Genomic DNA, 21,879 nt, shown 5'->3' with positions numbered 1-21,879 from the left:
AAGAAGAACCACTCCCTGTTGTTTGGCAGTCTGCTGCCCCGAGTAGAGGACTGTCCACCCGTCATGGTGGCAGGAGCCAGAGCCAGTCCACCGGACCTCCTGAATGCCACATAGATCCAGGCGGTACCGGTCCAGCTCCCGACAGAGGAGTGGCAGCCTCTCCTCCGCAGTGAGCGTTCGAACATTCCACGTGGCCACCCGTAGTGGTTTTTCGTTGTTTCTGGAGGAGCCCCGAGGGTAGATATTCAATCTCCTGGCTCCACACACAACCACACACACCACACACACCCACACACCCACACACACCACACCAACACCCACACACACACACCACACACACCAACACACACACCAACACACACACACCAACACACAGAAGGGGGAGCGGCTATCCCCGCTAGCGAGGGAGGAGGAGGAGGCATCGTCTACCGGGGGTCGTGGGAGTAGCGCAGCAGCTCCAGGTTGGCGGCCGTGGTGCCGTCGATCATGGCAGTGCGCTCACTGCCGCAGAAGGAGACGCGGACGGAGGCCGGGGTGAGCACCACGCCCTGGATGAACTCCACATACTGCAGCAGTGCCGCCAGCGAAGCCAGGCAGTAGTATCTGGGGGTGGTGGGCAGGGGGGAGGGTGAGTGGGAGGGTGAGAGGGGGGTGGGTGAGTGGATGGGTGAGTGGGTGGATGAGTGGATGGGTGAGTGGATGGGTGGGTGGGTGAGTGAGTGGGTAACCCTAATCCTAACCACTCCATCTCTTCTCTAGCCCGTACCGTGCCCGTTTAGCCCCCTCGATGCGGCCGAACAAAAGCTGTTTGGGCATGCGGTGGCTGGGCATGCGAGCTACATGGCCCAGCCAACGCAGCCTTGCCTGCCGGAGGAGCTCACCGGTGAGCTCCTCACCCACTCACCCACACACTCACCCATAGACCCACACACTCACCCACACACTCACCCACACACTCACCCACAAACTCACCCACATACCCACACACTCATCCACACACTCACCCACACACCGACTCAGCCACTCACAGACCCACACACTCACCCACTCACTCACCTACACACCCACACACCCACTCACACACACACCCACACACACCCACACACCCACTCACTCACCCACTCACCCATAGACCCACACACTCACTCACCCACTCACCCACCCACTCACCCACTCACCCACACACACCCACACACTCACCCACTCACTTCCCCTGCACGTCCATGAGCACGGTGGCCATGTGGGGCACGCAGAGCCTCCGCACGGCGTCCGTGCCCCGCTCATCGTTGAAGTATTTCCTCAGCACCGTGGTCACGTGGGCCTCCTGCACACGCACTCACCACGAGGTGGCAGCACCCACTGTGGTGCGTCTGTGGGTCTCTGGTGAGTCTGTGGGTCTCTGTGTGGTGAGTCTATGGGTCTCTGTGTGGTGAGTCTGTGGGTCTCTGTGTGATGAGTCTATGGGTCTCTATGTGATGAGTCTCTGGGTCTCTGTGTGATGAGTCTATGGGTCTCTGTGTGATGAGTCTATGGGTCTCTGCGTGATGAGTCTATGGGTCTCTGCGTGATGAGTCTATAGGTCTCTGTGTGGTGAGTCTGTGGGTCTCTGTGTGGTGAGTCTATGGGTCTGTATGTGATGAGTTTATGGGTCTCTGCGTGGTGAGTCTATGGGTCTCTGTGTGATGTGTCTGTGGGTCTCTGTGTGGTGAGTCTATGGGTCTGTATGTGATGAGTCTATGGGTCTCTGCGTGGTGAGTCTATGGGTCTCTGTGTGGTAAGTCTATGGGACTCTGTTTGGTGAGTCTATGGGACTCTATGTGGTGAGTCTATGGATCTCTGTGTGGTGAGTCTATGGGTCTCTGTGTGGTGAGTCTAGGAGTCTCTGTGTGATGAGTCTATGGCTCTCTGTGTGATGAGTCTATGGGTCTCTGTGTGATGAGTCTATAGGTCTCTGTGTGATGAGTCTATGGGTCTCTGCGTGATGAGTCTATGGGTCTCTGTGTGGTGAGTCTATGGGTCTCTGTGTGGTGAGTCTATGGCTCTCTGTGTGATGAGTCTATGGGTCTCTGCGTGATGAGTCTATGGGTCTCTGTGTGGTGAGTCTATGGGTCTCTGTGTGGTGAGTCTATGGCTCTCTGTGTGATGAGTCTATGGGTCTCTGTGTGATGAGTCTATGGGTCTGTATGTGATGAGTCTATGGGTCTCTGCGTGATGAGTCTAGGAGTCTCCGTGTGCTGAGTCTATAGGTCTCTGTGTGATGAGTCTATGGGTCTCTGTGTGATGAGTCTATGGGTCTCTGTGTGATGAGTCTATGGGTCTCTGTGTGATGAGTCTATGGCTCTCTGTGTGATGAGTCTATGGCTCTCTGTGTGATGAGTCTATGGGTCTCTGTGTGATGAGTCTATGGCTCTCTGTGTGATGAGTCTAGGAGTCTCTGTGTGATGAGTCTAGGAGTCTCCGCGTGGTGAGTAGTGGCGATGCCGTCCGTGCGTGCTCACAGGGAAGTAGTCCCTCAGCAGGGTGAACATTTTGCTGGCGTTTGGGTTGCAGGCCGTGTGGGGCATCACCACCTCCAGTGGGCGTAGCACCTGCAGCTTGGTGATCGCCTGAACAAGCAGCAGCAGCAGCAGCAGCGCCAGCAACGAGAACAACAGGCTGAGGTGCAGCAGGAGGAGGTCACGGGACAGACCCAGGTGCAGTGGGTTGACTGCTGTGCCAGGCTAGGTGCACCAGGAGGAGGTCACGGGACAGGCCCAGGTGCAGTGGGTTGACTGCTGTGCCAGGCTAGGTGCACCAGGAGGAGGTCACGGGACAGACCCAGGTGCAGTGGGTTGACTGCTGTGCCAGGCTAGGTGCACCAGGAGGAGGTCACGGGACAGACCCAGGTGCAGTGCGTTGACTCCTGTGCCAGGCTAGGTGCACCAGGTGGAGGTCACGGGACAGACCCAGGTGCAGTGGGTTGACTGCTGTGCCAGGCTAGGTGCACCAGGAGGAGGTCACGGGACAGACCCAGGTGCAGTGCATTGACTCCTGTGCCAGGCTAGGTGCACCAGGAGGAGGTCACGGGACAGATCCAGGTGCAGTGCGTTGACTCCTGTGCCAGGCTAGGTGCACCAGCAGGAGGTCACGGGACAGACCCAGGTGCAGTGGGTTGACTGCTGTGCCAGGCTAGGTGCACCAGGAGGAGGTCACGGGACAGACCCAGGTGCAGTGGGTTGACTGCTGTGCCAGGCTAGGTGCACCAGGAGGAGCTCACGGGACAGAACCAGGTGCAGTGCGTTGACTCCTGTGCCAGGCTAGGTGCACCAGGAGGAGGTCACGGGACAGACCCAGGTGCAGTGGGTTGACTGCTGTGCCAGGCTAGGTGCACCAGGAGGAGGTCACGGGACAGACCCAGGTGCAGTGCGTTGACTCCTGTGCCAGGCTAGGTGCACCAGGAGGAGGTCACGGGACAGACCCAGGTGCAGTGCATTGACTCCTGTGCCAGGCTAGGTGCACCAGGAGGAGGTCACGGGACAGACCCAGGTGCAGTGGGTTGACTGCTGTGCCAGGCTAGGTGCACCAGGAGGAGGTCACGGGACAGACCCAGGTGCAGTGGGTTGACTGCTGTGCCAGGCTAGGTGCACCAGGAGGAGGTCACGGGACAGACACAGGTGCAGTGGGTTGACTGCTGTGCCAAGCTAGGTGCATGAGGTAAGGTAAAATAAAAAAAAACTAGTGTTTAATAGTTTAAGACTAACCTAACCTGTCAATGTATATATACTGCATACCGTCAGAATAACGACACGCACACATTGGCACGTAGCTACTTACGTGGCTACGGGGCCCCGCACTTTCAAGGGCCCCGCGCTAAACGCTTTCAAGCGATCAATTCCGGTTCGGTGATTCCGCTCTCTTACCAGAGTACGAAACCGCCCTTCAGCTTTTACGAACGGCCGAGTGTGTTGAAGGTTCAGTTTCAGTTTTCAGTTTATTTTGGGTATAGCCCTGTGAGCCATCCGGCTCTTGAATCGGAGTGCAACCGCAACAAACCAACAAACCAACAAAAACACGAACAAGAAAAGCATCAAATTTTGACTTAAAGCTTCCGTGACTGCAGTGGTTCATATTCTTAGCTCTTTCGGTAAAGTCACGTTAAAGGGAAATAATAAAATAATAAGCACAGAGACAATTTAAACCGAGAAGATGGATTCTGACTTAGCAATCATTGGAAGGATTTGATAAACCATTTCAGGTCTTAATTGATTGTTCACGCTTACGGTGGCATTCAGACAGCATACATTAATTTTTCGTCTCCCCCCTCCTCTTTTCAGAACATAGATGGACTAGTCCTTCTAAATAAACTGTCAAATCGCTGCCCATGGTGCTAACGTTTTATAAATAAATAAATGCACCGTTTAAAAATAAATACATAAATGCAAACCCACACACCTGATGACGACTGTTTGTGTTATGGTCGAAACGTCGTGAGAATTTTTATTGTTTTATATATATTTTATTATTTTAATGTTTCCCTTCAACACGACTTTACCGAAAGAGCTAAGAATATTAATTACTGCAGTCACGAAAGCTTTAAATCAAAACAACCACCGCCACAAGCAAACTTAGGTTAGAGATGCGTCGCATTATCCGGCCGTACGGCAAGTGACAAAAATGACAATCGCTATACCGCGCAGGTGAAGAATGTGCGTGTTTTAGTTTTTAATTCAGGGCCCGCTTCATAACATGCACTGCACGGGGGGGGGGCCCTTTATGTTCGTGCACGGAGAGAGAAGGAGGCTGACCTTGACGTAGGGCTGGCTGTCGGGGAACTGACACAGGACCAGCTCGGGGCAGCGCAGGTCGGTGCTGGCCAGGCCAACCTCGCCCCGAGCGATACCTCGGCCCTCTGCCAACGCCACCACCACCGACCTCGCCTCCACCTCCTCCTCCTCGTCGTCGTCGCCGGCGTCGTCAGTCGTGGAGAACGAGGTCGCTGCGGGGCCACAAGAGAGACGGGGTGCTGCCTCCTGTCGTGAGTCGATGAACGGTGGTGAGTCTACGGGTCTCTGTGTGAGTCTACGGGTCTCTGTGTGAGTCTACGAGTCTCTGTGTGTGAGTCTACGGGTCTCTGTGTGAGTCTATGGGTTTTTGTGTCAGTCTATGGGTCTCTGTGTGAGTCTATGGGTCTCTGTGTGATGCTACGGGTCTCTGTGTGAGTCTATGGGTCTCTGTGTGAGTCTACGGGTCTCTGTGTGAGTTTATGGGTCTCTGTGTGAGTCTACGGGTCTCTGTGTGAGTCTACGGGTCTCTGTGTGAGTCTACGGGTCTCTGTGTGAGTCTACGGGTCTCTGTGTGAGTCTATGGGTCTCTGTGTGAGTCTATGGGTCTCTGTGTGAGTCTACGGGTCTCTGTGTGAGTCTACGGGTCTCTGTGCGAGTCTACGGGTCTCTGTGTGAGTCTATGGGTCTCTGTGTGAGTCTACGGGTCTCTGTGTGAGTCAATGGGTCTCTGTGTGAGTCTATGGGTCTCTGTGCGAGTCTACGGGTCTCTGTGTGAGTCTATGAAGGGTGGTGAGTCTATGGGTCTCTGTGTGAGTCTATGGGTCTCTGTGATGAGTCTATGGGTCTCTGTGTGAGTCTATGGGTCTCTGTGTGTGAGTCTACGGGTCTCTGTCTGAGTCTATGGGTTTTTGTGTCAGTCTATGGGTCTCTGTGTGAGTCTATGGGTCTCTGTGTGAGTCTACGGGTCTCTGTGTGAGTCTATGGGTCTCTGTGTGAGTCTACGGGTCTCTGTGTGAGTCTATGGGTCTCTGTGTGAGTCTACGGGTCTCTGTGTGAGTCAATGGGTCTCTGTGTGAGTCTACGGGTCTCTGTGTGAGTCAATGGGTCTCTGTGTGAGTCTATGAAGGGTGGTGAGTCTATGGGTCTCTGTGTGAGTCTATGGGTTTCTGTGCGAGTTTACGGGTCTCTGTGTGAGTCTATGTGTCTCTGTGTGAGTCTATGGGTCTCTGTGCGAGTCTACGGGTCTCTGTGTGAGTCTATGGGTCTCTGTGTGAGTCTACGGGTCTCTGTGTGAGTCTATGGGTCTCTGTGTGAGTCTACGGGTCTCTGTGTGAGTCAATGGGTCTCTGTGTGAGTCTACGGGTCTCTGTGTGAGTCAATGGGTCTCTGTGTGAGTCTATGAAGGGTGGTGAGTCTATGGGTCTCTGTGTGAGTCTATGGGTTTCTGTGTGAGTTTACGGGTCTCTGTGTGAGTCTATGTGTCTCTGTGTGAGTCTATGGGTCTCTGTGCGAGTCTACGGGTCTCTGTGTGAGTCTATGAAGGGTGGTGAGTCTATGGGTTTCTGTGTGAGTCTGTGGGTCTCTGTGTGAGTCTACGGGTCTCTGTGTGAGTCTATGGGTTTCTGTGTGAGTCTATGGGTTTCTGTGTGAGTCTACGGGTCTCTGTGTGAGTCTATGGGTTTCTGTGTGAGTCTACGGGTCTCTGTGTGAGTCTACGGGACTCTGTGTGAGTCTACCGGTGGACGTGGTGGCCCTGCTGCTGCTGCCGGGCGCATGCCTCTGGCGTTGCCGCCGCGAGCTGCCCGGCGCTGCACGGAACCGGGAAGCGGGGAGGGGCACCCGCGGGGCCCAGGAGGAGAAGCCTGGCATCACCACGGTGGGAGCATCACCGCAGCCGCCACCGCCACCACCGCCGCCACGGCCGCCGCCGCGGGCCCTGCCGCCGCCGCTGGTGGTTGTGGCGGTGTCGGCGTTGCCGCTCCGGTCGGCCCAACCCGACTCTGGGAACAAGAGAAACGGGGGGGCGGCGGACGGAGACTTAATTAAAGCGATCCGTTTTCTTTGAGGCTCCTCACGCTCTCGGCCCTGTTCTAACGTGGCACGTGGGGAGCGCGATGGCGTCCCCAGTGGACGCGGGCACCAGAAGACCGACATCGTTCAAGAGAGAGGCTTCACCAAAAACAGAAGCGAGAGAGCTTGCATACTTCGACAGCTGGCGAGGAACGACGCCTCCCTCTCGTCTCCTGCCCACCAACCCCAGCGAGGTCTTCTGCAAAAATCCTGTTCGGCAGGATTAACGGTGCTCCCCTTTGACAAGACCCTAGCGGAGGGTGCGAGCTGATTTTCGAAAGGGGGGGGGGGTGGAGAGGCTGCGTAGGGCCACACATTCGCTCGACGCAATATCACAGAACGGTGCCCGGAATGGAAAGCCGTGGGCTTGTCGGGGCCTTAACGCTCCGCAGGGAGCGGAGAGCAGCCAGATGCAATCTGTTCCTTAAACCTGTCGTGACCACAGGAATTCATGTTGTTGAGTTATTTCGGCAAAAACTCACATAGGTACGAAAACATTTTAATGGATCACGACGTTTGGATCGCGACACAAGCAACCGTCACCAGGTGTGAAACGAACACAGCAGGTGGACCGCCGATGTAGGAGCTGACGTAGGAGCAGTCCACGTGACCTCACCAAAAGAACCAAAGGATATGGAGCAAGAGGAGCCAAAGTACGGTAATCCGTCAACATCAAAATAATCCGCGGAGAGGCGTCATCCCCCTCAGGGGCGGAGCCAGAATTTTCAGCCTGGGGTGACATTCAACAAATGTTAACTTCAAGAATGATTAGAGATTTCGATTTAAAGCTTTCGTGACTGCAAGGATTCATCTTCTTTGGTTCTTGCGGTAAAGTCACCACGTAGAATGAGAATAAAATAATAAAACAATAAAAGTCTCACGACGTTTCGGCCACAGCACAAGTGGCCTTCTTCAGGTTTAAAGGGACAGACCTGTTGGGACGACAGGTGGCCTGAAGAAGGCCACCTGCGTTGCGGCCGAAACGTCGTGAGAATTTTATTGTTTTATTTTATTATTTTATTCTCATTCTACGTGGTGGTGACTTTACCGAAAGAACCAAAGAAGATGATTAGAGAGTCAGGCTTGTTGAACCAGACGCCATCGGTTTGGCGACACGCTCTGACGGTGCAGTTACACGAAGTCCGCCGGACCGAGTGTCGTGCATTTACACGCACAATGTTTCAGATTTTTCGATTTTTTATTTTTTTTCGGGGGTGACAATTGTCTAACCCTGTCACCCCCCCCCCGCCCCCTGGCTCCGCCGCTGATTGCCCTCCTGCACTCTCTCCGACCTTGCATCCTGGAGTGGCGTGCCGCGGGCGTGGAGCTGAGCAAAGACGAGGAGGCGGAGGAGGTGGAGGCGGTGGTGCTGTGTAGCTTGGCTCTGGTCTTTGTGCGCCGGGGAGGAGAATCCAGCAGTAGGCCAAACGAGTACTTGGGACCCTTCGTGGACATCCTGCAACCAAGCCTGGGGGTGAGCGAGATGTTGACTACCTCACCTGGTATACAGCAAGAGGTCGTGTGTTCCACCACCATCATCATCATCACGGTGGCTAGGAGATGTTGACTACCTCGCCTGGTATACAGCAGGAGGTTGTGGGTTCCACCATCATCATCACGGTGGCTAGGAGATGTTGACTACCTCACCTGGTATACAGCAGGAGGTCGTGGGTTCCACCATCATCATCATCATCACGGTGGCTAGATGTTGACTACCTCGCCTGGTATACAGCAGGAGGTCGTGGGTTCCACCATCATCATCACGGTGGCTAGGAGATGTTAACGCCTGAGCCTGGCAGTGATTAGGAAGCTTGGGGAATATTCAAATCTGTGCGAGGGGCTTAACGCTGCTCAAACGATGAGGATCTGCGAGATTACCTCATCCGATTTCAAAAGAGCGGATCACCTGTCAGACACACACACAGACATCACACACACACACAAGACACACACAGACATCACACACACACACAAGACACACACAGACATCACACACACACAGATATCACACAGACATCACACACACATCACACACACAAGACACACACAGCCATCACACGCACACAGCCATCACACACACACACACAGACATCACAAACACACAAGACACACACACAGACATCACACACACAAGACACACACAGACACACACACATCACACAAGACACACACAGACATCACACACATCATACACACAGACATCACACACAGACATCACACACACAGACACACACAAGACACACACAGACATCACATACACACAGCCATCACACACAAGACACACACAGACATCACACACACATCACACACACACAGACGCACACAAGACACACACAGACATCACACACACACAGCCATCACACACACACACACAAGACACACACAGCCATCACACACACACACAAGACACACACAGACATCACACACACAACACACACACAAGACACACACAGACATCACACACACACAAAGACATCACACACACACGACACACACACAGACATCACACACAGACATCACACACACACACAGACATCACACACACACGACACACACAGAGACATCACACACACACAGACATCACACACACACAGACATCACACACACACAAGACACACACAGACATCACACACACATCACACACACAAGACACACACAGATATCACACACAAAGACCCCCCGTACAGCCTTAACAATCTGTAGGGGCGAGTGCTGTAAGCGAGTAGCAGCACCTATAAGGGCCGGCACTGTGGCACACGAGGGGGTGGGTGGCCAGCACCACGCCCGACCGCCTTTGTCTCCCCCAGTGGTGATGTTTACTACACACACCACCACACCAGGTACTCATTTGAGGCTGAGTCGACCTAGGGGAGGCCCAGGACCGGTTCAGAGAATCGTAGCGCGGCGTAGCGCTAACCACTACACTACCGCTCCCCACATACACACACACAGACACACACAGAGACACACGGAGACACACGGAGACACACAGAGAGACACACACACAGACACACACAGAGACACATCACACATGGAGACACACAGAGACACACACACAGAGACACACACATCACACACGGAGACACCCATACAGAGACACACACACATGTACACACACAGAGACACACACAGAGACACAGACACACACACACAGAGACACAGAGACACACACAGACACACACACAAACACACACACAGAGACACACACACAGAGACACACACACGGAGACACACACAGACACACACAGAGACACACACCACACACAGATACACACACACAGATACATACACACACATACACACAGATACATACACACACATCCACACAGACACACACACTATTACACTATTCAACTATAGACGAGAGACCTTCTGCAGTGATCTATCAGTGCAGGAGCGGAGCTGCTGTGAGGCGAGGCGCTTGGAGCTCTCTGATTGGTCCAAGCGGCGACTTGGAGCCAATCAGATTTGGTTCCTCCCTAGCCACGTGACGCGGGATTTTTTTTTCCCGCCAAATTTTTGAGACTCCTCCTCGGCCAGGCGCCATTTTGAGAGTCGTGAGGTGCGGATTTGAATTTTTTTTTTATTTCGGAGCAGAAATTAACGACGATGACGACCCCCCAGGGGTGCGAGATCGCCTCTCGTGAGGGAAAACGTGAGGTAAAAAGTGGCCTCAAATGTCCAGCCCGTGATTCGCAGATAGTTTAAATATGCACTGTTGAATTTATGGGCAGTGCTGAGTCTATGGGGCAGTGCTGAGTCTATGGGACAGTGCTGAGTCTATGGGACAGTGCTGAGTCTATGGGACACTGCTGAGTTTATGGGGCAGGGCTGAGGCTATGGTCATTGACAAAATACAAACGATGTAATTTGTGAATAGTTTGCCTCGTGAGGGGCATAAGATGTGCCAGTATTCGTCGAGATGACTGTTTTCTTTTCACCCCGCGAGTAATTTATTGCTTAAAGGAGACATCGTGGAGGGAAACAATGGGAGTGATATAAAACTACATCTGTGTGCTTTGTGGTTGTTCCTACAAGTAACTAAACCTACCCACGTGACGCGGGAGTTTTTTCCCGCCAAATTTTTTTTGGCTCCTCCCCACCCCCGCCTTGGAGCCAATCAGGTTTGGTTCCCTCCTACCCACGTGACATGAGATTTTTTTTTTTCCCGCTAAATTATTTTGGCGTCTCGCCCTCCTCGCTACGCCTTGGAGCCAATCAGATTTGGTTCCTCCCTAGCCACGTGACGCGAGATTTTTTTTCCCGCCAAATGTTTTGTGACTCCTTTCCCTCGGCCAGGCGCCGTTTTGAAAGTCGTGAGGTGCGGTTTTGAATTTTTTTTATTTTGGAGCAGAAATTGACGACGATGACGACCCCCCAGGGGTGCGAGATCGCCTCTCGTGAGGGAAAACGTGAGGTAAAAAGTGGCCTCAAATGTCCAGCCCGTGATTCGCAGATAGTTTACAAATGCACTGTTGAATTTATGGGCAGTGTTGGGTCAATGGGCGCGGTGCTGAGTCTATGGACATTGACAAAATACAAACGATTTAATTTGTGAATAATAATGTAGCCTGGTTATTAAGTATGGTAAGTGTACTGACAGTCTATAATGTAGACTGTAGCCTGGTTATTAAGCTGAGTGAGTGTACTGACAGTCTATAATGTAGACTGTAGTAATGGTTATTAAGTATGGTGAGTGTACTGACAGTCTATAATGCAGACTGTAGTAATGGTTATTAAGTTTGGTGAGTGTACTGACAGTCTATAATGTAGACTGTAGCCTGGTTATTAAGTATGGTGAGTGTACTGACAGTCTATAATGTAGACTGTAGCCTGGTTATTAAGTATGGTGAGTGTACTGACAGTCTATAATGTAGACTGTAGCCTGGTTATTAAGTATGGTGAGTGTACTGACAGCCTATAATGTAGACTGTAGCCTGGTTATTAAGTATGGTGAGTGTACTGACAGTCTATAATGTAGACTGTAGCCTGGTTATTAAGTATGGTGAGTGTACTGACAGTCTATAATGTAGACTGTAGCCTGGTTATTAAGTATGGTGAGTGTACTGACAGTCTATAATGTTGACTGTAGTAATGGTTATTAAGTATGGTGAGTGTACTGACAGTCTATAATGTAGACTGTAGCCTGGTTATTAAGTATGGTGAGTGTACTGACAGTCTATAATGTAGACTGTAGCCTGGTTATTAAGTATGGTGAGTGTACTGACAGCCTATAATGTAGACTGTAGCCTGGTTATTAAGTATGGTGAGTGTACTGACAGTCTATAATGTAGACTGTAGCCTGGTTATTAAGTATGGTGAGTGTACTGACAGTCTATAATGTAGACTGTAGCCTGGTTATTAAGTATGGTGAGTGTACTGACAGTCTATAATGTTGACTGTAGTAATGGTTATTAAGTATGGTGAGTGTACTGACAGTCTATAATGTAGACTGTAGTAATGGTTATTAACCTGAGTGAGTGTACTAACAGTCTATAATGTAGACTGTAGCAATGGTTATTAAGCTGAGTGAGTGTACTGACAGTCTATAATGTAGACTAGTAATGGTTATTGACCTGAGTGAGTGTACTGACAGTCTATAATGTAGACTGTAGCAATGGTTATTAAGCTGAGTGAGTGTACTGACAGTCTATAATGTAGACTAGTAATGGTTATTAACCTGAGTGAGTGTACTGACAGTCTATAATGTAGACTGTAGCCTGGTTATTAAGTATGGTGAGTTTACTGACAGTCTATAATGTAGACTGTAGTAATGGTTATTAAGTATGGTGAGTGTACTGACAGTCTATAATGTAGACTAGTAATGGTTATTAAGTATGGTGAGTGTACTGACAGTCTATAATGTAGACTGTAGCCTGGTTATTAAGTATGGTGAGTGTACTACAGTCTATAATGTAGACTGTAGTAATGGTTATTAAGTATGGTGAGTGTACTGACAGTCTATAATGTAGAATGTAGCCTGGTTATTAAGCTGAGTGAGTGTACTGACAGTCTATAATGTAGACTGTAGCGGTACGTAGCTAACCGTGCTAATTGTGTTCTGGTTGCATTTTGCACAATTATAATAGTACAATATGGCACCAATCTTTAGCACGAATGTTCAGTTTTATCCTGAAAATTCATCTCTGACACTTTCAGTGAATACCTGAAATGATTTTCATTGAGAATGTCAATCTCTTGACGCGTAAGGGGAAAATATCCCGGTGGGTTATGACCACGCGATGCCTCGCATTCACCAAGACAATGCAGTGAATGTGCTGGGGGAAAGTAAGCACATTAAGAGCAAATATCCTAAACAAAAAATGTTTTAATAAAACTTGACCATAACGTACTCTTTGGCTTTTTCGGTGAAGTCACATAACGGCCAGCATGTTTTTTTCCCCTCCAAATGTTTTTGTAATCTGTGCGCATAACCTGATGAAATGAATGACCTCTTTTTTTAAATAACCCACGTGACAGATCCAACTCATCTCTCTTAAACTATAAACTAGTTTTTCTATTTTATTGTACAAGGTAAGACCCACTGAGCTATGTAGCTTTTTTTCACAAGCGACCTGGCCATCACGAATAAAAGCTCAACACAAAGTGACTTCATCGTGTGGAAATGTATCGCAGTTAAATATTTTACATGCGTGATGTTAATTCTAAATCTGGAGGGGGGGAAACCGGAGGAACCAGAAACATCCATGCAACCACGAGGCAGAGACACGCACACTCCAAATATACTACCAGCAGCTCCACTATCAACAACAACAACCGCAGTTCGCCACTAAGTGGCGGTGACATCACCACGACGCTTGTGCCAGGCGATGTGCACCTTGAGGCCACGTGAATTGTCGAACGCCCGCTGGCAGGAGGTCACGGGGCAGACCCAGATGCGACAGGTCGACTGACTGAGACGACTGGCTGATGCACCACCTGTGCCCCCTACTGTGCAACTTGCTGTCCTCAACGGATGGCACCTCAGCCAGCCACTCACAGGGGGTGACTTCCTCCAATATTTGAGGCACCGCAGCCTCAGTAGGGTCATCCCCACTTTGTCCCACGTTGTTTTCCTGGCTGAGGGATTTCCCCTTCCCCAGGACTTCAGGAATGCTCAGAAAATCTGCAAACCTGTTCCTGGGGGTCGGATATTGGATCACCGTTCTTTCCCCTAATGATGGTAATAGGTGTGGCGCTGCAGGTTACTTTTTTGATGGAATTAAAGAGCGGTTTGTGATCGTGGGCCACTGAGGGAGACTCCATCTCCTCAGCAACCCGCGACCACCACCCATTCTTGCAGTGCCTCACGGCTCTCCGAACCTCCGAGCGAAGGCTGCGGTAAGCCTCCTCATTCTCCGACGTGGGATGCTGTAGCCGATGAGAGTGGGCCTGTCGATTTTTCTCAGCCGGCTTGAACACCTCCTGTCAGCCAGGGTCTCTGGGGAGGTCTGGACCGTGTACCCAAAGCAGCCATTGCAGCTACATGAGCTACAGTCCTAAACCTCGCCCATTTCCCCTCGACATCAAGAGGAGTGGGGGACAATGCCAATCCCAGCCGCAAGCGATGATGAAATTCTCGTTTGTAACTTTCATCAGCTAGCTGAGACCATGCCACTAAGGGTTTGAATGGGGTCCTGGGTGTACACCCACCACCGGAGTGGAAGAATTGCAGGTGCATCTTACAGATGACAAGTCGATGGTCAGTGGGCAGATCAGCTCCACGGTAGGTCCTGGTGTCAAGGACATGGGCCCGCATTCGCTGTTCCATCACTATGTAGTCCAGCAGATGATCTTGCTTGGACCCGGCATGCATCCATGATGTGGTGTGGATGCGCCGATGCCGGAACAGCGTGTTGGTAATTACAAGCCCATGGGCTGCACAAAAATTAAGCAGCCTCCTGCCGTTGTTATTGAGCTGGTCTGCCCGATGCCTTCCAATTACTCCAGACCAGGTGCCAGCATCATGACCAACTCAGGCATTGAAGTCACCCAACAAGATGACTCTATCCCGAGGGGCCACTTTAGCCAGCACCTGTGACAGGAGGTCATAGAAGGCATTTGACTCATTGGCCTTGCTTCCATCCCTCCACGGATGTTCGTCTTTGGTGGGGGCATAAGTTACCATGACCACCACTCCTCACCTGTGGTTGATGGGAAGGCGAGCCCAAAGTAGCCTGGGGCTTACAGCTTCCCACACCTCATCACCATGCTCCCACACCCCTTCATTCTTTTATTCAGAAAAAGAGCCACACCCTGTTGTTTGGCAGTCTCCTGCCCCGTGTAGAGGACTGTCCACCCCTCATGGTGGCAGGAGCCAGAGCCGGTCCACAGGACCTCCTTATTACCACAGAGATCCAGGCGGTACCGGTCCAGCTTTTGACAGAGGAGTGGCAGCCTCTCCTCCGCAGTGAGCGTTCGAACATTCCACGTGGCCACACGTAGTGGTTTTTTGTTGTTTTTGGAGGAGCCCCGAGGGGAAGGATTCAGTCTCCTGGCTCCGCCAAATGGGGTTTGGTCAGGAGACGTCATAGACGCCTGTCCCCCCGGGGCGTCCGGCACAAGCTTATTTATAAAATGTTGTGGTCGTGGTTTAGCGGTAATTAATTGGAGGTGGAGGGGTTACCAGCCCCTCACACCTGTCCAGAGCCCCCACTTAGCCACTGTGGTGGTTACAAACGCCATGAGGGGAAAGGCCAATCCGAATTGGCCCTCCCCCCCGGCACTGCCCACGGCAGCGTTGCCCGTCCGGCATCACAAGGAGGTAGGGGGTTGTTTTGCCGGACACCACCACCATTACCACCACTACTACCACCAACACTACCACCACCATTACACCACCACTACTACCACCACTAGCACCATTACCACCACCACTTCCACCACTTCCACCATTACCACCACTACTACCATACACTACCATCACTACCACCATTACCACCACTACTACCAGCAACGCTACCACCACCATTACACCACCACTACTACCACCACCACTAGCACCATCACCACCACCACTTCTACCACCACTTCCACCATTACCACCACCATTACCACCACCACCACTACTACCGTACACTACCATCACTACTATCACCACCACCATTACCAACATCACTACAATCACTGACCACCACCGCTACCACCAATACCACCACCACTACCAGGACTTTTGCGTGCTGAATGCTGGAATCTGATCCCGCGTCTCCTCCCTCTCCTCCGGCCCTCCCCCCTCACCAGCGGCCTCCCAGACAGCCTCCCCCGGCCCCGGCCCCGGCCAGGGCCACAGCCGCCCCCTCCGCGAGGGCTCGCTCCTCCTGGCCCATCCGGGTGCCCAAGCGCTCCGCGGACGACGCCGGAGGAGGAGGAGCCGAGTCCCACGCGGCGCCCTCCAAGGTCGCTCGCCCGCTCGGCGACGACGCCGGGGGGCCGGGGCCCGCGCCGGGGCCTCCCCGCCGCGGCCGTCGTCTTCGTCGCCCCGTGACGTTCCGGGCTCTCGAGGGGGGGGGGCGCCGCCGCCGGGAGACTCCGGCGGCGGCGGCACCCCCCCGGGAGAGCTCCCACGGCGGCGGCGGCGGCGGCAGCGGCGGCGCCCGGACGACGCCGACGCCGGGAATCGGCCCGAGGGTCGCCCCGGAGCGCGGAGACGGCGGCGGAGAGTCGGGGCCGGCGCTCGGCGCCGACGAGGCAGCGGGCGAGGAGGCGGCGGAGGAGGAGGCGGAGAGACGCAGGGAGGACGCGGTTGGACCGCGTGCGGCGTGGAAGAGACACTTCGACTTTTGGTGGCAGGGCGTGGGCAGGAGGGGGAGCAGCAGGAGGGGCGGAGGAGGAGGAGCGAGAGGAGGAGGGGAAGAGGAGGCCGAGGCGGCGGCGGAGGAAGAGGAGGAGGAGGTTTTGGCCGGGCGGTCACCGCTAAGCAAGCGGCGGGAGGCAGCGGCGGCGGCGGATTGCCCGGCGGGACCGAATCCCAATCCCTGCCCGGGCTCCTCTACCTGCCGCGCTCCTCCGCCTCCTCCGCCTCCTCCGCCTCCTCCGTCTCCTCCGACGCCGCCGGCTCCTCCTCCGACGCTGCTGGCGCCGGCGGTCGCGGGCAAGCGGCGCTCGGCCCCGCGTGGGGCGACGTTCCACTTCTCCTCGCTGATGCCGCGGCCGCTGGCTGAGCCGCCGCCACCCACCGAGAGGCGCCGGGGTCGCGCCCTGGAGAAGCAGCGGCAGCGACGGAAACAAATTCAGCAACAATACCGGCAGCAGAGAGCGTCGTCATCGTCGTCCAACTGTTGGTCGTTCTCGGACGCATCGTCGTCGTCGTCGTCTTCAACGCCGGAGGAGGTGGTGGAGGGTGACGAGGTGAAGGAGCGGAGGGACGACGAGGAGGGGGAGGTGGTGGTGGAGGGTGACGAGGTGAAGGAGCGGAGGGACGACGAGGAGGAGGAGGGGGAGGTGGTGGTGGAGGGTGACGAGGTGAAGGAGCGGAGGGACGAGGAGGTGGTGGTGGAGGATGACGAGGTGAAGGAGCGGAGGGACGACGAGGAGGAGGAGGGGGAGGTAGTGGTGGAGGGTGACGAGGTGAAGGAGCGGAGGAACGAGGAGGAGGAGGAGGTGGTGGAGTCTACAGGGGGCGTCCGCAGGCTGCTGCTGAAATTTTACGCCAGCCGCCTGCAGCCGAGTGTCGACATAGCACGAGACGATGAGGAGGTGGCGGACGAGGAGAAGGAGAAGGAGGAGGAGGAGGAAGAAGAAGAAGAGGACGAGGAGGAGGAGGAGGGGACTACGGAGATCACGCAGTGCAGCCGATGATGGCGACTGCAAGTCGGGCGACGAGGAGGAGGTGGAGGAGGAGGAGAGGGTGGCGAGTCTCAAGAGGGTGGAGGAGTGCTGGATTCTCAAGCAGATAGACGACATCATGGCTGAGATACACCAGCTGGAGGGGAGATGCAGGGTGAGGAGGAGCAGATGAGGTGTAGGGTGGTGAGGAGGGGCTGGGTGGTGAGGTGTAGGGTGGTGAGGAGGGGCTGGGTGGTGAGGTGTAGGGTGGTGAGGAGGGGCTGGGTGGTGAGGTGTAGGGTGGTGAGGAGGAGGGTGAGGAGACTCCAGGGCAGCGGGTGAGGGCGTTGGGAGTGGTTCACTCGCTCGCTCGGACACAGTCAGTCAGTTACTCACTCAGACACTCACTCAGTCACTCAGTTACTCACTCAGACACTAATTCAGTCACTCGCTCAGTCACTCACTCAGACACTCAGTCACTCATTCAGACACTCACTCAGACACTCAGACACTCAGTCACTCAGACACGTACTCAGACACTCAGTCACTCACTCAGACAGTCACTCAGTCACTCACTCATACACTCAGTCACTCAGACACACACTGACACACACACACTGACACACACACTGACAACAACAACAACCGCCATTCGCCACTAAGTGGCGGTGACGTCACCACGACGCTTGTGCCAGGCTATGTGCACCCTGAGGCCACGTGAAGTGTCGAATGCCCGCTGGCAGGAGGTCATGGGGCAGACCCAGGTGCCACGGGTCGACTGACTGAGATGACTGGCTGATGCACCACCTGTGCCCCCTACTGTGCCAACCTGCTGTGCTTTAGCCACCCGGTGCTCCGCTCGTTTTTCTGAGCGTCGCTCCTCCGCCCTCCGTTGTTGTTGGAGGGCGACTGCCTCCAACTGCCCAGTAGCATCCTTCACGAGCCTCCTCCACAGAGGCCGATCTTGACACCGCTGGTACCAGTCATCGGCAAGTCCACTCAGCTCCACGTCCTCCTGTACCACATCACTCCATCTCTTCTCTAGCCCGTGCCGCGCCCGCCTAGCCCCCTCAATCCGGCCGAACAAAAGCTGTTTCGGCATGCGGTGGCTGGGCATGCGCGCTACATGACCCAGCCATCGCAGCCTTGCCCGCCGGAGGAGCTCACTGATGGGACCTTGCCCAGATCTTTCACACAATCCAGTCTGCTTAAACCCAGGATGGATCGTAGGCAGGCCAGACTAAATGTTTCTAACCGGCGAAGATGTTCCATTAGGGGGGCCCACGTTTCGCAAGCGTAGAGAAGGGAGGGAATGACCGTGGCCAAGAAGACCTGAACCTTAGTGCGGAGCGACAGACCAGGTAGCTTCCACACAGCGTTACGCAACCGATGAAAAGATATTGCCGCTCGACTGATTCGGAGTGAGACCTCTGCAGTTAAACTGGAGCCAGTCATAAGCACACTGCCCAGGTATGGGAAACTCTCCACTCTCTCCACAACTGCCCCATCAACGATTGGGAGTTGTGGGGGTGGAGTGTCCGATGGTACAAAATACCCAGGCAGGTGCTTAGTTTTGGTGGGGCTGATGGTAAGGCCCCACTTCTTAGTGGCACGCTCCAGTCTCAGCAGCAGCGTCTCCAACTCCTCCTCTGACTGAGCAGCTATTACCAAATCATCAGCATACATAACGTGGTTGAGCAATAGGGAGCCATCCCTTGACCGCACCCGGGCATTGATCAGCCTCCCATTATATCTGTACCATATGGAGATTCCCCCGGTACAGCTATTGAAGGCTTCACGAACTACGTGGTCAAAATAGATGTTAAATAATATGGGAGCCAGAGGACATCTCTGTCGCACCCCAAGGTGTACAGGGAATGGCTCTGACTCCCGGCCACGTAGTTTTACCCGGGCCCGCTCACCATCATGAAGGTCCTTAATGATCGTGAGCAGAGGGTCAGGTACTCCAAAAGCACGAAGAACAACCCAGAGCCCAGGCCTACTGATGGTATCATAGGCCTTGACCAGGTCAATAAAGCAGAGAGTTAATCACACACTGACACACACACACTCAGACAACAACAACAACCGCCATTCGCCACTAAGTGGCGGTGACGTCACCACGACGCTTGTGCCAGGCTATGTGCACCCTGAGGCCACGTGAAGTGTCGAACGCCCGCTGGCAGGAGGTCACGGGGCAGACCCAGGTGCCACGGGTCGACTGACTGAGATGACTGGCTGATGCACCACCTGTGCCCCCTACTGTGCCAACCTGCTGTGCTTTAGCCACCCGGCGCTCCGCTCGCTGTTGTGAGCGTCGCTCCTCCACCCTCCGTTGTTGTTGGAGGGCGACTGCCTCCAACTGCCCAGTAGCATCCTTCACGAGCCTCCTCCACAGATGCCGATCTTGACACCGCTGGTACCAGTCATCGGCAAGTCCACTCAGCTCCACGTCCTCCTGTACCACATCACTCCATCTCTTCTCTAGCCCGTGCCGCGCCCGCTTAGCCCCCTCAATCCGGCCAAACAAAAGCTGTTTCGGCATGCGGTGGCTGGGCATGCGGGCTACATGACCCAGCCACTCAGACACACACACACACTGACACACACACTGACACACACACCATGATACACACACTGACTGGAGGAGGTGGAGCGTGGTCAACACATCTACGCCTGAAACATTTTAGAAAGAAGCGGAGAATACGGAACAACCCACCTGTTGTCCATTTCGATTTCCGCGTTGCCTCTAATCTTCAGTCTTGCTGTGTATCCACCGTCTGCTGGAGCTCACCTTCTATAGCGAGGATATCCATCATCTCCAGTTTGTGTGTCTTTAATAAATTGTCTCGGATATTTCTTGCTGCTCTCTATATCCTTCATACATGCTGCTACATTGACATTAAGGTTTCCGCATGGCCCATGAATCATATTTGCGGTCACTACTGCAAACAGATTTTGGGTCTTCCTCTGGATTTGGAAACTCGGCAGATATAACATCGATTTGGATTGGATGATTTTTTTCTTTCAGCCGGATTAAAATATGAGCGTGGGGAAGTCATCTACATCATTAGACCTCCTTTGCCAGTACCAAAATATAATAATAGGGGTTTTTCCCCTTTTTTCTGGCAACAAAACTGAAACCTTTTTACAAGGATTCATGTCTACTGCATTAACCACAATACCTGCAGTCAAAATGCAAACAAAACACACGCACTATGATAATATATGTGGCATTGTCCTTGAAACCGATTGGTCCACACCAAGGGACGGCTTTCTTTAGAGCCTCGACCCAATTGGTGCTCGACCAGAGGACGCCAAAAGGTTTCAGTTTTGTTGCCAGAAAAAAAGGGGAAACCCCTATGATGTGGAAGTCCTCGTTTCTGCCACTCAGTTGAGTACATCCAGCATCTTGTTTCTCCAAAAAACACGACTCTCAGTGAATGCTCTCGATGAATTTGACTTGCTTTTGTCTGAACACCCTGGCTGTGAAGTCGTATCGACGGCTGGGTGTCTGGCCGAATGAAAGTTATTACTTTTTTTGTTTTATCTGAGGCCAAGTTGGATTACATGTAAAGGTAATAAATAAGTCGGGGACATCCATACGCTCGAACGTATGACATGGCACCTTGAGCATATTCGTGCATGCGTCTAGGGCTTCCTGTGAACGTAGCAGACGCCTGGATGCTACGGGGGGGGGGGGGGATGATGTAGCGCCATGTTGGGCTGTATGCGTATTACCACGGGAGCTGACCTGTAATAGCGGACATGCGTCAACAGGGGGTGGTGCACAGACCAGGTGGGACGAACAGGGCCCCCAGACCCCAAGAGGGGAGGGGGGGGGGGGGCTGAGGGATGTTCCAGGGCCCCCTAGAGAGTTCCAGAAGGCTTGGCCAGGGGCAGAGAGACCCTGGAACGGGGATAAAAGCCGGACCCCTGAACGGGTTTGGCGGTCCTTGTCCACCTGAAGCTCTGAAGAAGACTCTGAGCACTACCCTGAAGACTCTGAAGACCCTGAAGCGAAGAGCCCAGTGACCCTGGCTAGGGTCGGGTTCAGACATAACCAGTGTAGGGTTAGCGCTAGAACCAGAGTAAGGGCACCGTAGTGTGGAGGGACTGCCTCCTGAGGTTATCGGCTGTGAGGGGTCGTCACCCCTCTGTGCTGTGGTTCCCTTGTTGAATAAACGTGTTGCCTCTAGCGAACCGTCTCGCCTCGTCTTGGGCCCACTGCACGTGTAACCTGTGGTAATGAAACCTCTTGTCGCAAAAAATTAGCGGCGTG

The 21,879-nt window shown here is 53.5% G+C and overlaps 2 protein-coding genes across 2 annotated transcripts; one reads left to right on the top strand and one right to left on the bottom strand.

Annotated features, from left to right (window-relative positions):
- Positions 1-425: 425 nt before the first annotated feature.
- On the bottom strand, positions 426-10,203 carry LOC142912135 (mutS protein homolog 4-like). Its single transcript, XM_076060453.1, has 7 exons — positions 8,712-10,203; positions 8,126-8,289; positions 6,500-6,763; positions 4,785-4,975; positions 2,499-2,606; positions 1,209-1,324; positions 426-603 (listed from the first exon to the last, which is right to left on the bottom strand). The coding sequence occupies exons 1-7, from the start codon at positions 8,714-8,716 to the stop codon at positions 426-428; spliced, it is 1,026 nt and encodes a 341-aa protein (XP_075916568.1). The 5' UTR covers positions 8,717-10,203.
- An 884-nt stretch (positions 10,204-11,087) lies between these two features.
- LOC142912134 (uncharacterized) lies at positions 11,088-21,573 on the top strand. The gene is made up of 3 exons (XM_076060452.1): positions 11,088-11,250; positions 16,074-17,234; positions 21,568-21,573. The coding sequence occupies exons 1-3, from the start codon at positions 11,200-11,202 to the stop codon at positions 21,571-21,573; spliced, it is 1,218 nt and encodes a 405-aa protein (XP_075916567.1). The 5' UTR covers positions 11,088-11,199.
- Positions 21,574-21,879: the final 306 nt, after the last annotated feature.

The sequence above is a fragment of the Petromyzon marinus genome, unplaced genomic scaffold, assembly GCF_048934315.1.
Source record: "Petromyzon marinus isolate PM22_M1 ecotype Great Lakes invasive population unplaced genomic scaffold, UKy_Petmar_22M1.pri1.0 PM_G_Scaffold_19, whole genome shotgun sequence".
NCBI classification, from domain to species: domain Eukaryota; kingdom Metazoa; phylum Chordata; class Hyperoartia; order Petromyzontiformes; family Petromyzontidae; genus Petromyzon; species Petromyzon marinus.
The sequence above is the reverse complement of the archived record's forward strand: the minus strand, read 5'-3'. Positions and strand labels throughout refer to the sequence as shown.

Bases quoted from the DNA above. Each gene is read 5' to 3' on its own strand.
- LOC142912135 (XM_076060453.1), bottom strand. The intron at 6,764-8,125 runs GTCGGAGAGAGT...TCTTGTTCCCAG, and splicing joins ACGCCACTCCAGGATGCAAG to AGTCGGGTTGGGCCGACCGG. The intron at 4,976-6,499 runs GTAGACTCACAC...GTGGCCCCGCAG, and splicing joins CAGGGCCACCACGTCCACCG to CGACCTCGTTCTCCACGACT.
- LOC142912134 (XM_076060452.1), top strand. From the start codon at position 11,200: ATGACGACCCCCCAGGGGTGCGAGATCGCCTCTCGTGAGGGAAAACGT. The intron at 11,251-16,073 runs GTAAAAAGTGGC...CCCCCTCACCAG, and splicing joins CTCGTGAGGGAAAACGTGAG to CGGCCTCCCAGACAGCCTCC.